Below are 17,697 nucleotides of genomic sequence, written 5' to 3'. Positions count from 1 at the left end.
CATGAATCAGAAATTCCTGGCACATGGGCAATTTTTAGTCAATAGGTGGTGGGAACTGGACTGGAAAAGGGATTACGTCCCCTTCCGTTTTCTTTTACAGCCTTCCAGAAATCTCCTTCCTGAACTGCACCCCTGCTTTCTCCCACATCCCTTCATTTGAGCCCCAAAGCATTCATGTTTAATTCTCTAACAGAAAAGCAAAATAAGGGGCTGACTGATTAACATTAAGGACCTTTTTCTCTCTGTATGGAAAATATCTTTGATTTAATGGGAACAATTTGGTAGCTGTTTATCTGAAGGTTATCCATTAATTGCTGGCCATGTGATATGGAAGAATTTTTTTTTGCATCTGGGGGGCTTGAGTCATGGTGGCATAAAGGCATATTAATAGTATCTAATATTAAATGCCTGGATTATCTTCTCCCTTTGATAAACCTCTCAAAAGCTAAGAACTTGCACCTAGTCTGCCTGTCTCTGGGACAGCACAGGAAAACAGAAGAGGTCCCTCTCATTCACCTTATTTATAAAAGGCCTAATTCTAAACTTCTCCAGAAATATTCTCAGGAGCTTCAAAAACAAAATGATTATGTGATGCATGCAAAACAATCTGGGAGGAGGAAGCTATGTCCCTAGTCCCAGTGGAGACTTAAATGCAGATTTATTACAGACAAAATTTATTCCATCAAAATTTGTTCTCCACCTCGTGGACTGATTCCTCCCACACTACTGTATTGATTTCACTACTGAAGTGCTGCATTAATGAATCAGGCTCTCCATGTCCACTGTGCTACTATAAAGGATCACATTTTGTTATATGGACCATAAAATGCAGCAAAGGAAAATAAATTTGTTTTGTTTTTGTATTGCTGCCTGCTTTGGTGTCTGCATTAAATAATACAACCATTATATACTGTTTTGTTTCTGTTTATAGAGATACAAATGATGGTGCCAATGATGCTCCTATGCACTTATATTCAGAATCAGCTCTTTAACCTTAAAAGTCAGTGGACAGTAAGGGAATTAATTCAGGATTTCATAGTAAATGTAAGGCTTATAAAACCCATCCTCGTGGAGGGGTTATTTACTCACATGGTGCATAGAACATGACAAGGGTGTGTTTCTTCTTCTTCAAGGACTCCCTGAAGTCTTCTCCAGCCAGGTGGATAACACTGGTCTGTTTTTCTTCCCATGCAGGTTCAGGTGGAGGTGGTGCTTCAGGACTGGAAAAGAAAGACAATGAAATTAGTTTGAAAATGTTTCTGGAAGCAGATAAAGGGACAGCATTGTCCTGGTCATAATTAGCATGAGGGAACTAATGTGAAAAATCCTTCAAGGTGTCTGTGCAACAGAAAGACATACATGATATTTCTGACACCAGGCAATAGCAAAAAAAGATCTAAGTTAATTTCTGGAACTCAGATAATTAAAAATATAATTTAAAATAATTGAAATATAATTTAAGTAACTGTAGCCAGACATATGAGTAGAAATGTCAAATAAAGACTTCCTACATTGTATCCAACATCTGGGTATTAAAAACATTGATACATACCACTGTATCATCCACAGGCATGAACTGAGAAGAACAGCAAGCAGGTGGGATTTATATCAAAACTGATATAGACCAGCATCTTCCATTCAAATATCCTTTTTGTACTCTTTATCCCTATCATGCAAACTTCTGTAAAGAATTTCATGACCTTCTCTAGAATTCAGATATTAAAGCCAGGATGCAAAAATCAGCATCGTTCCACTTGGAATACTGGGGGTGACTGAACCAGCATATTTTACTTTGGTAAAGAGAATGTCAGGTTTCAATTATGACTGCACATACTGGCTGGATCAGAGCAGTCCCGCACACCCAGAGTGTATCTAACAAAAATTCTGCTATTCACTAGCTCACAGACCTCTCTCAGACTCATTAAATTCATTCCTGCTGTATCTTAAATAGTGATTACTTTATATAAAATCATCAGAATGGTGCCACAGTATAAAGACCTTCATATGTCGCCTTGGTAATAAATTAGCTTTTCAGACTTTCCTGACACTTTAAATGACACCATTTTAAGTTGTATCAGGTACATAAAAACCAAGTGGAGAAAAACTCAATTTTTAAAGTCCTTCTCAAGGTCACTTGGTGGACATTCATTGCATTTCCACCATCACTGATTTTCCAGGTTTTAGAGAAAGACTTAGATGTGTTTCAGAGAAAGTTACACAGTGTGTCCTTTAGCTGAATTCCTCCATGAACACAGTTGTTGTGAGCTATCACTGATTACAGTTACAGAGGTGCGACTTTACTCTCACACAAAATTTTCCATGCTGACCTAGAATAAACTACCTAGCAACTGGTAACAACCTAGTGTGGCAGCACAATCACCAGAGAGGAACCACAGCCAAAACCTGCGTGGCTACAACCACCCATTGAGACACGTCTCCACAAGCTGTACTTCCATCACCAGCCTGCACCCCAGATGCATCCCTATTTCCACCAGCTTCAGTGCAGCTGTGCCAATTCTATCCCTGTCAGAAAACAAGGATGTTATCCTACTGCATCTCCAGCTGGGAGAACACCCAGGAGCCAAGAGCAGGAGACAAGTTGCCTGGGCTTCACCTCTGCTGCTGACTAGCTGAGGCTGCAGACAAAAGTCTTCAAGAGCCACAGCAGGATCCAGAAGAATTAATACCACTTTTCTGCTCCTTTCCATGTGAATTGCTTGTTCACCTGCCGGTACAGGCAGCATCAGCCTGACTGTTTAACTCACTACGAAGTGCACAGTGCTCAAAAGAGTTGAGGAAAGCAGTGAAAAGAGGACAATGACTTCATGTACAATACAGATACAGCAGCCTGCAGCCTGAGTGGGCAGGGAGGCCAAGGGAGTACCATGTCTAAAAGTAAAACACAGATAAAGCTCCTCAACATACTACAATGATACTGCCAGACCATATCCACTACCTGCTTTGAAGCAGTCAGAGAGAAGAGAAGAGAAGAGAAGAGAAGAGAAGAGAAGAGAAGAGAAGAGAAGAGAAGAGAAGAGAAGAGAAGAAAAGAAAAGAAAAGAAAAGAAAAGAAAAGAAAAGAAAAGAAAAGAAAAGAAAAGAAAAGAAAAGAAAAGAAAAGAAAAGGAACCCAAAAAACCCGCACAACCTCTTCCCCCACCAAATAAGAGGGGGAAAATAAAGAAATAAAGATTACATTCCTCATGCCAACTGCATGTAGTAGTTAAATTATTAAAATATACACAAAACTCTGGCAGGTTTGCTTCCCCTTGACTAATGCAGAAAATACATTAGGCTTACAGTACCTAAAGAAAATGCATATTTTATATATATATGCATACTTTTACATACATGCATATATAATGCATGCTTAAAGAGAGAATCGTACCAGCAATTTATTTTGAAATGGAATTATTGTCATAATTTTCATATCAAACTTAATTCTGCATATTTCAGCACACCACCCAAGAAAAGTTGGTTAGTGCACTCAAAGGTGCTGGTTTTGTTGGTCACACTGGCTTTCCTTCAGCCCCACATGGGTGGAATTCTAGGCACTGGCTCTGAAATGCTGGAAAGAGAAAAATACAACTGTAGAAATTCAGTTACTAACACTGGGATCTGCTGCTTTGTATAAAGAGGGAACAACAAATGTTCTGTTTATTTTTCAGAGCCATTGCTATTCCTTCTCCAGGGAAAGGCTTAAGGTGTATTTGAAAAATATTTAGTTTGGGAAAGAAATACCAGGGCAGCTATGAAAAACCCCATGGCAAATAAAGGATTTGTGTATTAGAGACCGTAATTAATATACATGTTTCTGTGGGTTTGAATACTGGAATTCAGTGTAATTTTGTTAGCAAGGGATTTAGGCAGTGTTGAAGCTCTGTTTAGTTACTCATCAAAGCCATGCGCAGGAGTCACTAACCAGGAATCCTAATACTATCTTAAAACCCTCAAAACTTACTTTTGCAGCCAGTCAATGATCTTCTTCTTTGTTCTGAGGTGTGGCAGAGTGTACTTCTCCTCTCCATCCTTAAAATACTTCAAAGTAGGAAACCCTGAGATGTGATATCTTTCTGCCAGAGCCTTGTTGACGGTCGCATCGACTGCTGCAAGGACACCTGGACTCTGAAACAGGAAACACCTCCTGTAAATCCCAGCCACATACACCCCCCCCTTCAGCAGGACACAGAGGGCTCGGGGGCAATAACTCATGCTCTAGGCACCTTTGCTGCCTCTAGGACAAGAGGACATAGTCTTAAGCTGTGCCAGGGGAGGCTCAGGTTGGACATGAGTAAGAATTTTTTCACATAAAAGGTGATTAGACATTGGAATGGGCTGCCCAGGGAGATGGTACAGGCACCATCCCTGGAGGTGTCTAAGGAAAGACTGGATGTGGCACTTGGTGCCATGGTCTAGTTGACGTGGTGGTGCTTGGTCATGGGCTGGACTTGATTTCAGTGGTCTTTTCCAACCTGACTAATTCTGTGATTTTGTGCACAGACATACAACAAGACACAGACAACTGATGCAAAATCAGAAAGGGACACACTGTGGACTAAACATTACCAGAGTCTTACCTGTTCCCCTCCTATTTCCAATGGATTCTCTTTATATAATTCATGCTATAATGCTTAAGAGCCATTCCCAGAAATTGCATTTCCTCCTGCATATCCCTGTTTCTCCCAGAAGAAACAAGCACTGCTAAAGGTAAGTTTACCTTAAGGCAAATTCATCTTTCCCTAACTTGTTGGTATCTTTTCATGGACCGTCTTTAGAGACACAGAAGAACAGGCATTTGTAAAGTGTGATTCACTGGATCTCTGTTTTTCTCATCTCCTCCCTCTCCAACAGCAATAAAGGAACTTTAGATGTCTCCACAGAAGATGCTTAAACTATGGGAGAGACCAATTCTACTTCTCCTGCATGGCATACACAGCACAAGACTGAATCAATAGCACTAATACTTGTATTACTGGATCTCTCTTCTCCAGCCATGCTGATGGAGCACTTATGATGAAGCTAATGGAGTAGTGCAACCATTAAAAACAGGGTATTTGAAAGAGGGATCAACCCCTTTTGGTTTTTTCCAAATCTAATTCATAAATAAAAGCCTATGTTTTTTCACATTCAATGTCTTTAAGTAAGAGGAAAAAAATCCATTTTTGGATTTGATCATATTATGTATAGGGCCTACAGTAGAATACATAAACATTTTTCGATTTTGTTTTCCTTCAAGACAGAATGTTCTTTCTCAGACTTTGGCAGGGCTCATGCATTAGCGATGAGACTGTACTTTGGAAGCACATTTTGAAGGGTCCTGTGGGAGGATGAGAACAGCTGAATTTGTTGTAGGGAGAAAAGTCACTTTTATTACTCTGGTTATTTATTACTGATTATTTGAAGGATATAATAACGGAAATTAGCTTACATCACTGGTTACATGGAGAAACTCTGCAGCCTTCTCATATTCTGGCTTCATTTTCTTACAGTGCCCACACCCTGCCAAAAAAAAAAAAACAATTAAATTGTATATACCATGGTTATTCATTGACCTATTCAGCCATTATCAAAATCCAAAACCATGTAGTGAAGATGTACTAGAATTTTGTATGCATTTTATTTAATATATTTGTAAAGCCTTAGTATGATATAGGATTTTTTCCAAAATGGCCACAACAGTTTAAACCAAGAATTTCATCTATTAAAAATAATAACAATAATACACCCCCGCTTTCACACCCACACCTCTTTCCTTGCAAAAAGTACTATAAACATTTGTCAAGTTCATTTCTTCTAGCATGCTCTTGGGCAGAGCACAACCTCACCCATTTCAGTTTCCAAATCTTTATCTGCTTTAAAAAGAAACAACAAAGCTCCTCACGTGACTTTGTGACTTTGAGGGGGCTTACACTAGCACAGCTTAATAGAGTAATATAATTTGAATTCAACTGCACTGATAATAAGCCCTGCTTTACAGTGGTGCAGCATGTCCCTCTAGGAAGGATTTGCACTGATTTAATCACATCAGTGTAATTACACCACCACATATGTTCCCAACATAAGCAGGATCTGTAAAACCGAGATAATGGTGCCTTCTCGCTTGTGCGAGGTTCTCCAGAGATCTGCCATTACTTCACTGCTAAGTGCTGACATTACAATAAAGTAAAATGAATGTATGAGTGAGAAAAGCAGACTTAGAATAAGTTATTTGGGTGTAAATTAAACTTCTTTCAGCTGGTGCAGCTGCTGAACTTTCAGGCCCCAGGTGAGGGTCCTGCCACGCTTTGGCACCTCCAGTGCACTGCTGGGCCTCAGTGACAGCCTCTCCCTGTCCCCAAGGGACTGGCACAATGGCAGCCCCCCTGGGGACAGTGCACAGGGACAAGGGGCTGGGGTGAACACCCAGCAGGTGAGGCTCAGGTCTGACTGGAGGTGCAGGCAGCTGGGACCAGGCGCTGGCACGGCCCCGCAGCGCTGCAATCCCCGTGCAGCGCCTTGCTGCACCTCTCCCCCTCCTCTGCAGCAGCAGCCAGCTCGCTTTCCTGAGCTGTTATTGTTGGAAGGGGCACTTGAAAGCCCAGACTTTGCTGAGCTTTTGGAAGCTGTATCAGAAGATACAGCTAGAAATGTGTTTCAATGCATGCCAGCAAAAGCTGACTCCGAGGTGTTCGGGCAACAGGGCTGGGGCTATTTTTACACCATTGTCCAAAAAGAAAATAAACCAAGGACTCTGAACCTCAGTGCTGCTTTGTTTCCCTCTAATGGGATGGTGGCTGAAGCCAGCAGACAAATCTGGGCCTGAACTCAACCAGGCAAGCATGTTTTATACAGCCTAAGGCAGCCAAGAAGCAGTAAGACATCCAGGTATAAATAATTTCACCAGAGCAAACAGAGCTTCAGCCACCACAGCCCATCATGGAACACTTTCAGGGCATGTTTATAGAACAGGGTGAACACATTTGAACAACAACTGCAAATCCCACCTAAGAATTACAGCAAATACCAAAGTGGCTGATCTCAGACCAGCTCCTGTTCAAACACCAGCCACAGTCCATACCACATAGTCATCTGCACAGAGACCACAGCACTAAAGAGCCCCATGCCATCCTTTTAAGCAAAAAAACCAGTAATGTGGAAGGAGCAGCAGAACAAGGGGAGCTCAGCTGGTGGAGAAAGCTTTGCTTTAATTTTACACCATGGTGTGAGAATGCTGGGAACCTGATGCGACAGCTTCACAGGAGAATTCAGGAAGAAGCTGGGATAGGCTGAGGAAGAGTTACTGTCTCAGCACTGCTTATCTTGGTTAAAAGCACAAAAGAGGTTGGAAAATGATTTATTTGCCACCCACAGAAAACTTGCAGGCATATGGTTTTGTGTAAGGGGCTGACAGATCCCTCTGACACCTGCCCCATTTGATTTATTTCTCCTTTTAGGAGCAGGGAACGTAATTCATTTTGTGCTCTTCCTCCCTTTTAACCAAAGGGCATCTCAACTCCCAGCTCAGATACCTGGAAACCTCTCTGAATTAGGTAGCTTAAATTTGTACAAACAATGATTTTCTGCAGGGCTAACTTCACCTTGATGGGATTTACACAGTGTGTCCCTTAGCCACAGCAAGGTTCATGCTGTGCTCTAGCTGCAGTATCCACATAATCTACACTATATTCCAGCTGTATTACAATCATTAATTAGATCTGATCAACCAAAGGCATTAAGAACCAGAGTTTTCACAAAGCTATGCAGAGGGGAAAAAACCCAAACCAACAACGCAGGCATATTTTGACCAGGAAATGAAAAAATATCCAAAACATCTGAAGATCATGTAAGTAATATTTTGGACCAAGATGTCCAAACCATGAAATGTCACTGTTCCGGGTTCTTTCATGAACATCACACAGACACAGCACTACTGACTGCCACAAAGCTAACTCACTCAGGCTTAAAATAAAGGGAAGCAACATCAGATCTTTAAAAGGCACTTAATGCAGACTGAAGTCTTCAAATCTTTATTGTGAATGCTTGTTCTACCCCTGACAGAGGACAGCATGATGTATCAGCCTGGGAAAAAGTCACGACATTAAACTGAACCTGAGAGAGCGACAACAAATTTTAATTTCTCCCACAATAAACAATGCTTTTCTGGCTGTCTTCATGAGAATTTTGCTATTGTGAGCTACAGCCTGCTTTCACCTACCACTGCAGAAAAGGTATGAATTACAAGTCAGACCTACAAACTGAAAATCAATTAATCTCTCCTATGATTATTTATCCTGTCTTTGAATAATCCTGTGAAGACTACCATTAAATTTTTGAGGGCAATGAAAAGTTATTTAAATTAATTCCAAGGTCATTGCCTCTCCTTTGATTGCTACATTAGGTTGTTCAGCAGCAGCTTCATCCCTTTGTGCTAAGCTCCTCTAGTTTTAGATGCTTTGTTTATAAAATGAGTGGGGAAAATAACAAGAACCCTAGAGCTCTGAGCCCAGATGCTCCTGTGTGCTGCTGGGACAGTGGAAGGAGCCCACAGCTCTGCAGTGGGCATCTGTGACAGATGTGCTTCTGGAAGGTGCACTGTCCTGTTAAGTGCTTACTGCCATTAAAACTGGAAGTCTAAGCAAGGGAAGCGACTCGCTTGATCCCGGGTGAGAAGAAAGACTGCACTCAATACAAGGATGTCCTGTGCCTGCTCCACCCTCTGAGCCTCTGTGGGACATGGCTGCTGGGAACACACTAGGGTCTTGAAGGTGTCTATCCAAGAGGACTCCCATAGCCTCAGTCACTCCTTGCAGAAGACAAGCAGCTGCTCTGGGGGTGCAAGACAGAGTTACTCTCCACCCAGCAGCAGAAACCAGTCCAGGTTCAGTGCCTGGTTCTGCTGAGCAGTTCAGGACAACTCCTCAGATCCTCTAACACCTCATCTTGCTCCTCTTGCACAAAAGGAGCCCCAGGCTGCTAGGACCAAGGCTCAGATAAAAAGAGCACACAGATAAGCAAAAAGGAAGTGTTAGAAGACAGGGAAAGTCAAGTGTAAGTCAGGGAAAGTTTTTTGTAAGTCAAAGCTTACAAAAATCAGTGTTAGGTACTGGTACGCACCCTTGCTAACCATGTTTAAAACAGATGTCTAAATGAAGCAAGAATTCTGCTTTCCCAGTTTATTTATAATCAACCTTCTCATTTGCACTGTGCAGATGGGCAGATAAGCAGCTCCTTCCTTTGGTGCAGTTACTGTCACACAGCTTAGCTCAGCTGCACCCCCAGACAATGGTGATCAAATGTCCCCACGTCACCTCAGTGCAGACAAGTCACCTCCCTCCAGGGTCCCACTGCAGGGCAGAGGACAACACTTGCTCAGCACTTTGTCCTCTGTAGAGTGTGACCATATGCAAATGTAGAGGCAAAGGCCAAGTGTGGACAGAGCAATGCTGAAGTGAAAGGGTGAGCAGCACATGGGACAAAGGAAAGCTTAACAAACACACCAAGCAACTCTTTTTCCAAGGAAATATCTGTATTTGTTTATAGCAGCCTGTTTGGCACCATGGCAAAGACTCACAACACAGTTGCTCCAAACCTTTCCAGAAATGAACTAATACCAGTACTTTTACTGTTAAAACCAAGTCTTACAGGCAGAAAACCAGTCAAGCAGCTCCAGCTAAGCTCCTGCATATGCTGTCTCAGTGATGTCTCAAGAATATAAATCTCTGTTTCTCTCTGTCATTCACTGTTTGCTTCTTTCGGGTTATTGTGACTACATAAATAAAAGCCATGCTTTTGGCCATGTCCTCTCATATCAAGACAACATTGTCTGAGGATCTGAAGTGTGCGTGACAAGCAAGAGATAAAAGACAACATCCAGGCAGTTGTGAAGAAGCTATTTCTGACATCAAGAACCCTAGAGGTAAACTAAATTGCAAATAAAGATTTTAAAGAATCATTACATTTCTGTCATCAACAGACTGCTCGAATACTGTTATCATGTACCAGCGATTTATTGTATAATGCCAGCTCTATTTCCATCTATAGCTGCACACCAAAAATACCTCCATTAGCCTGACGAGAAGATGAATTTGAAGCACAAAACATGTCCTGCTTTCAGCAAGTGGGCCACTGGCAGTTCAGAATACACTCATAGAAGATTTACAGACAACTTCAAGAAAAAGAAAAAAAGTCAAAAAATTCAGATGCACCTTTGCTCTCTAAACATTTAACACCTAGGGATAACACCATGGGTTTCTCTATCCTTAATCCCAGAGGAGCAGTGACTTCTGAAAACAGCAGAATAGCCAGTTCTTACAAGTAAACGTTGTTAACTTTGAACTCTCATCCCTGCATATGAAAGCAGGAGTACCTACATGGAGCAGGGAACAGCCACAGCAACACAGCAGCCACAGCAAGGACACACAAATGCCAGCCCTCTTATCACCCATGCAGGAACACAAATGTATTCTCTTCTGCCATGGAAGTCTGTAACATGCAAAGATTCTTATGCATCATGTAAAAGAGGATCTCTCAGTCTGACATGGGGCAGTCTACAGTTCCTTCACCGGTGCAGGAGAGCATAAACTACAACAGCTGCAGACTTCCGTGCATAATTTAGCCATCTGCATTGCAGACATCTGATGGAAAATCATCCACAAATTTGGCAGGGAGGGAGGATGACAAAAGCAGCTGTTTCTCCCCCTAATCACAGGTATAAATTTGCAATCATGATGGTTGCATGTTCACGTAATCGTCACAATGGTTAGAGCAGTCAGGCCATGCCACAATTGCCACGCACAAAAAAAAACAAAAAAAAGGCAAACAAACAAACAAAAAAGCAAACCAGACCAAACCAAACCAAAAATCACCTTAGGAAGGATCAGGAGCTCAAAGAATTTTGCACAACCTTTTTCCTCTGGGTACTTACTCCTACCAAACCATTCATCTTCTCACCAGCAGCACTGCACACCCAGGTAAAATTCCAGATACTTAAAGACAAGGACGTTTCAAGACTTGATGCTTTCTTATAAGAGGCATATCTTCAACATCTTTAACATGATATTGAATTCAGATTTCCAACAGCTAGAAATGTGTGCATGCATACACAAATCCAGCCACCCCACCCCCAATAATGTATTTTTAAAGGCAGGTTTGATTCCACCAGGCATTACACTGCTTAGAGATCAGTGACAAGCAAACAGCTTTACGGCTTTACAAAAGACAAAGCCCATGAAAGGTCAGTCTGGAAAAGGCTCTGAGGAACTAGAAATGCAGCATTAGAAGGAAAATACTTAAGCAGTTTGGATTACTGCAGTCAGTGCTGCTGCGGCTGCAGCCGAACGCTGCGTGGGCTGCGCCGCTCATCCCCGAGCACTGCAGCGGCTCGGCCCCGCCATCATCACCACCTCACTGGCACTGCCATCAGCCCAGAGTGCAGGCAATCTGTGCGTGCAATGAGCTGTGCAAATCCAATCCCAGCATGGCCACGCAGAAGAAAGTCTCTGCCTGCTTCCAGGAGCCCTTCAGTGTGAAGTCGGGCCACAAAATTATTACAAATTGGTCACACTTTCTCCTGTCCGTATGACTTGCTGAGGTGGTAGTGACCCAAACCCAGACACCATCTTGTCTTTTTGATGGTGGCATCATTTCTTCCCTCTCAGCATCACTGAAACTGCTCAGAAGAATCGTAACAGTTTTAGACAGTTGTAGTACAAGTTAAAGCTATTTTATTATTTTTAAAAAAGACAGTCAGATGCATTACATAAATCAGATCAAACTGGGAAGAGAGTTTAATTAAACATATCCTCCAGGAACACTGTCTGCATCCGTGCCATATTCACAGCTCTGGCAGAAGGGCCACCTTTAGTCAGCAACAGCCCTTGGGAAGGCTCAGCACAGGGGGCAGACATGGAGTGGGTGCTGCAGGCTGCCTGCACAGGATTTAAAGGACAGCAGCTCTGGTGAACTGCACAACACACACTTCTGCCTTTATTTCTGGTCACACTGGAGCGTGTCTTCTGACTCAGGCTCAGGGGAAAGGTGAATATTCTCCTAGGCTAACGTCAGCCAGAGGCTGCTGCCTCCCAGGGATTCCTGGGAGTCAGGCAGGAGGAGAGATTTCTGCTCCATCATGTCCTCAGTGTGCACTCTGCTTCTGAGCTCACAGGGCACTGAGTTGGACTCCTGAAAGCAGCCTTTGAAAAAATATACCCCATCTGCACAGTACAGACTCCAGCACACATCCAGGAACAACCTCAAAGTTAATAATCATCTTTATGTAAAATAAACTAAAACAAAAAAATCACATGGTTCCTTATTTTCATTCCAAAGGTGGTTTCAGCTTCTGGCTATTGGAGATTACACTCCATGTATACACTAAAACTGCATATATACACCCTCTCACTCAAGACTGTGGTGCAACTGGTAGAAATCAGCTTTGGGAAATGATGGTGCCTCCTACCATCCCTCTTGGGAGGGAAAAGAAGTGAAGGAAGGTGGATCAGCTGGCATTGGGAGATATGAATTACACTTCCTACACCAGCTCTGAGGAACGTGGCCCTGAGTAGGTGTTGAAAATTAATCTTCCCCTATTGAAATGTGAGACAACAGCATGGTTGCCTTAAGGTGAAATTGTTGAGAGTTTATGAAAAATACCACCAGAAGGTTTCCTTCCCAATTAAGCCAGAATTATTTAACATCCTAAAAAGATTCCCCCCCTTCTCCATTGCCAGGTGAACAACAAAATTTTACCTTGAGGAGGGAAGAGAAGTTGCGCTGATTTCCCTCACACTCCTATTCCAGTATGGAAGACTTTATGCTTTGGATAAGCAATGAAAATGCCAGAGAACACAGGTGAGATGAAAGAGCTTTGAATGTTGAGCTCACAAAAACAGCATAACCTGTGAATTATTTCCTAGGATGCAATTTGTGTAAGACACCAGCAAAATGGATGCCATGCAAAGAGATCTTCCTAAGAAAGGTACATCTCAATGAACTCAAGCTCATGGGGCAGGGAGGTTAAAAGGAAGAGTGACATGGAATATTACTGTGAAGATATCTGGAAAAGTCAAGTATCAAGAGGAGATACTATGCAGAATGCACAGTTTTTGTCCAAAGTCACAGCAGAAGTGGCTACCAGCTGAGATCCATTCACCTATTTAGGAGAAGAGTGCTGGCATGGTTGCCAAGCACAAAGCAGTCAGAAGCCCAGAAGACACAGCTCCACCATCAGCACAACGCCTCAGTGTCCAAGCAATTAATTCATTCATTAGTAACTCAGAAAAATGGCATCACTTGCCTACTCACCATCTGAAAGGGCACAAGGAGCAGACAGGCAGACTCTAGGTGTCTCTGTTCACTATTTGCCCTTTATGTAAGTCCTCTACCTTTCACAGAATAAAAGTTGAAGCCATAAAGTATTTAGGAAGATAAACCTGACAATGAAAACTCCACTGGTAATGACTCAAGTAGCCTAGATACTATAAGGCATTTTCCAAATGAGAGCCCTGCACAGTATATTGAGCTTATCCAAGCAAGGAAATTAATTTATTTCAGAAAAAATAAACCTGGAGTCTCATTCTTAACGCTAATTCCTACTGTTACCCCATCATTAGAGACCTAGAAAGTAAGTTATGTTTCACTCCTATCAGAACTCACCACAAGAGCATTAAGGGCTTATATGTACACTGGGGTCAAGCTTGCCAGGAGGACAGTCATCCAATTCACACATTCAAATGTGTATTTTTAACAGCTAAAATTACCTAAGTCCTCTAAAAGACCCCTCTGAACACCTGAATAACCTACAACAAATACCCAGAGAATGAGGCCAGTCCCTCTTCAGCTGCCCCCGTCAGCTGCTCCTTGGTGCTCTGGCAGCTATTCCTGTGTCACAGGCTGAGTCAGTCGGTAAGGACTCGTTAGGAGAGAGGGAAGGCAATAGTAATGTGAGAAATGAGGCAGCAAATCCCCAAAGAAACTAATGTTCCCTTCACACCACCTGCCACACATTCACATGAAGCTTTTTTTCTGATTGGTATAGCCTTTGCAAATGTCTTCTTTAATAGACAAAGTAATTGCTCCCAACTGGAGGTGAGCATACAGCAATGCATTTTGAAAAAACCTCTCAAATTTCACAACCCCCAAATCCCCACATTTTGTCTCCTTTTTTTCTTCCTTTACTTCTACCCTGCATTCTGCTCAACACCCACGACTGCTACCAAGTAAGTTATTCATTGTACTTGCCGTGTCCCCAGAAGAGCATCACGCCACAGAGCAAGTCGAGATCCAGCCCAAAGGCAGAGCAGCCCAAACCACCCCACAATTGCCACTCTCCCTGTTGTGATGCTGAACCACAGCAAGTCAAGGCTCCTCCCTTTCAGTCCTGGCATGAGCAGCTACCAGGTTGCGAGTCATCAGCTCCAGCCATGATAATCTTGTCTGAGCTCTGTGCTCACCCAGTGGCAGATGGGGTTTCCTAAACTTGGGGGCCAAAAAATTGATGTCTGCCACAAGCCAGGGAGCACCAAAGGCAAAATCCTACTTCCTTCACGTTAATCAAGACTGTGCAGAGCTCACACACCTTCCATATCTCAATTCCTGCAATACTGGAGCAGCTTGCAGTGGCCATGGCTTGCTAGATAAAACACCCACGCAAGGTGAAATGCTATCTCCACTTCACAGGTTGGAAACCGACAAATATTTAGTGACGTGGGTCGTGACTACACAAATCAAAGCAAAGCAAAGCAAAGAACTAAACTTTTACATCTCCAGCCCAAGGCAATTGCTTTTATCACTGGATCGTCCTTTTTTATGACCATACCTTGCTCAAAGAGCACAAACTGCTTCAAAGAGACAATAATCCCGTACGAACTGTGTGCTCCAGTATCAGAAGACTGACAAAAAAGACACAATGGTATCAGTCATTACAGTCTTCATCCTTCCATTAGGTATCCTATCAAGTTTTACTGCACAAGATAATTATCAGGATTCTTATACTCTTCACATTCCCATTTATATTAAGTACCACTAAAAACACACATTGATTTTTATTTTTAGATTCTTGAGAAACATGAGTGGTATTGTCATTAAAGGAAAAATCCATGTCAGGTTTTTAATTCTCCTGGCTTGCTGCCCTTCCAAGAACTTCTATTTTAATGTGTGATTAAATCTCCCTGAAAATAATTTATGTGATTAGTTTAATGAGACAGGTCACTGCACTGGCAGGCCACTTATGCTGAACTGTTTACACTCCCTAAGATTTTTGGTGATATTCAAATATACATATTATCAAGCAACATCTTGTTATAGACTTCCATGCTTTTAAATAATGAAGAACCCAGACTAAGTGTCCCAGACCTCCTCTCTCTGAAATCAACACTCAGGACTTGCTCATCTCAGTGGAAGCAGATTCTGAAGCCAAGAATGCACCAGTTTCTAACTGGTTTACGTGAAGAATGTATCTGCTCCAGAAGCCTGCCAGGAATGTTCAGCTGAGAAGTACATACATACAGTGCACAGAAAGTTGGCACAATTTATGCTTGTACAGGGAAGCCTTTTATTATATATCCCATTAAAAATACACTAAGGAAACATTAGAAATAGGAGCCTATGGGACACAGAGAGTCAGGAAACACTATTCTGAAATTGAAGCACATCTTTTCTCTTCAACAATCTGTCCAGACTCCTAAACAGCAACATTCATCATCCAAGTGCCCTTACACAACAATTCAGTTTTCAGTGATGTGGGCACTGCAACAGCCCACCCTGACATCTGCATTGCTCCACCAAAATCCCACCAGAGGCAGGCACTGCCTGTGACCCACATAACAGTCCAGAAAGTTTGACTTGTCCAAAGCTTTCTCTAATTACTCTGAAACAAGAAGAATAAGTTCATAGGGTCTGGTGGCCCACAGCAAGCACCCTGACACACAAATATCTCCTTGTGTGGCTTCCTGTGGGCTAGTACATGCACCTGCATCACAGGGACATGGCATCTGACCAGATTCCAGATGTACAACCTGCCTTACACACTACAAACTTACACAATCCAGACCTGCACAGGTGCACCAAAACCAGCTTCCCAGCTACCCACTGTCTGCCTTTATCCCAGAGGCTCTGCATCTGAAGGCAGATGTCAAAGTACCCACTGAAAAACCAACATTTTATTCTGAAAATCACAAATGTCATATATGACAGGAACAAATGAAAATTAAAGGATGTTCCCGTCCACATACAGTGATGCTGGATGCCTGGATAACCCACAGGCCTTTAATCTCTACTGGAACAACTGCGTTGGTTGACATTTTAAAAAAATCTTTGATTGAATCATGAATTAGCATGGAAAAAACTATTTATTTATAAATAATTTAATTTCTTTATTTATCACAGGCTGCCAATGTTAGGCTGCTGCCGACCTATACTAGAAAGGCCATTTTTTTCAGGCTGCAGAGTAGATTATTCTTCAGCCTTTTCAACTCGTGGCCTTTCTGTTGATGCTGCCAACAGACATCCCAATTACAGATCACAAGAACATAGCTTGCTTTCAGAAGGAACCAGTGGGGGTCTGAAAGGGAGACTTATTTATTTATAGTTGTAAAACATGGTTTGAAAAAACAGATTTTATTTTGTGCACACATTTTGGGATCACTCTGCTTCATATTTAAAGTGAGCACTGGATTCCTACAGCCCAATCTCATCACATGCAGAAATAAGAAACAAAAACAAGGCCACTGAAACCAGTGATGGTGAGCTGGCAGGGAGAGAGCCAAGTTCACTACTTGGTTAGAAGCTGAGGCCTTCTTCTTGTACTGGGCTAATTGGTTAGGATTCTTAATCATGAGTTCACAAAGTCGCTTAAAACCTTGGGTTTAATGCACTGGGAGGGAGGAGGGAAGGAGTGAAGGGTATGAAAAGCTGTTTTTCAAAGCCAAATTGATAAAACCACTCCCTGTGCAATTAAAAACCTGAACAGCTGAATAGCTGACTTTGGAAAGCAGCAACTGCATAATTTATCGGGTTGGTTCATAAAGGTAGAGAAAATAGCCGAGAACAGGAAAGGAATTTCATGGACATTTCAACAACACATGAAAACTGTGATGCACTTTATCATTTCAAGGTTTATTTCTGAACTCCCTTCCACTGGGAGGAAGCAAGCAAAGGTCTATTAGGCTGCATTATCCCTGCTTTCCCTCTTTATCAATGGAGGAAAAACCACAACGGCTCCAATATCCTACTAAGGATATTGACTTTTTTTTCTACTGTAAGTCCTGCAATCAGCTTATCCAGTCTCTGAAGGAGCCCCTAGGAAGGGGACTGGGAAGAACACAGGTTCAACCTGTATTTAAGCCCACATACAAGGAAGAAATGTTACAGAAAAACATTTTAATAGTTTAATCCTTTAAAAACCAAATGCACAATCACACTAACAGTACAGCCAAAGCACTTTTTCCTCCTGCTTGTTACCTCTGGCATCAGTGCTGGACCACAAACTTTGCTCTGGCTGGTGGGGTAAGAGAGAGGGCAAAGCAGCCCCAAACAAACGTCAGGGGTGACTGACGACAACCACCAGCCAGCATCAGAGACTGCCCAGGTCTGTGCCTGCTGAAGCTACAGGGGCAGCCTACAGCTCACAATGGCACCGGGACATTATTCTGCATGAGGCTGCAAGAACAGGTATCCTTTAAAACATTAGCAGTGTCACTTGTGTTTACAAAACATAATGAA

General features: G+C 42.3%; 1 protein-coding gene across 2 annotated transcripts in view; it reads right to left on the bottom strand.

The window, feature by feature from the left end:
• PDIA5 (protein disulfide isomerase family A member 5) overlaps positions 1–17,697 on the bottom strand; it is a 112,244-nt gene that overhangs the window by 26,529 nt on the left and 68,018 nt on the right. For both annotated transcript variants that reach the window (XM_064435017.1, XM_064435016.1), the window contains 3 exons: positions 5,429–5,499; positions 3,962–4,125; positions 1,090–1,220 (listed from right to left, as the gene is read on the bottom strand). In XM_064435017.1, the coding sequence (XP_064291087.1) occupies positions 1,090–1,220; positions 3,962–4,125; positions 5,429–5,499 (366 nt within the window). The remainder of the gene's footprint in view (positions 1–1,089; positions 1,221–3,961; positions 4,126–5,428; positions 5,500–17,697) is intronic.

Source organism: Passer domesticus, chromosome 10 (assembly GCF_036417665.1).
Source record: "Passer domesticus isolate bPasDom1 chromosome 10, bPasDom1.hap1, whole genome shotgun sequence".
Taxonomy (NCBI): Eukaryota; Metazoa; Chordata; class Aves; order Passeriformes; family Passeridae; genus Passer; species Passer domesticus.
The sequence above is the reverse complement of the archived record's forward strand: the minus strand, read 5'-3'. Positions and strand labels throughout refer to the sequence as shown.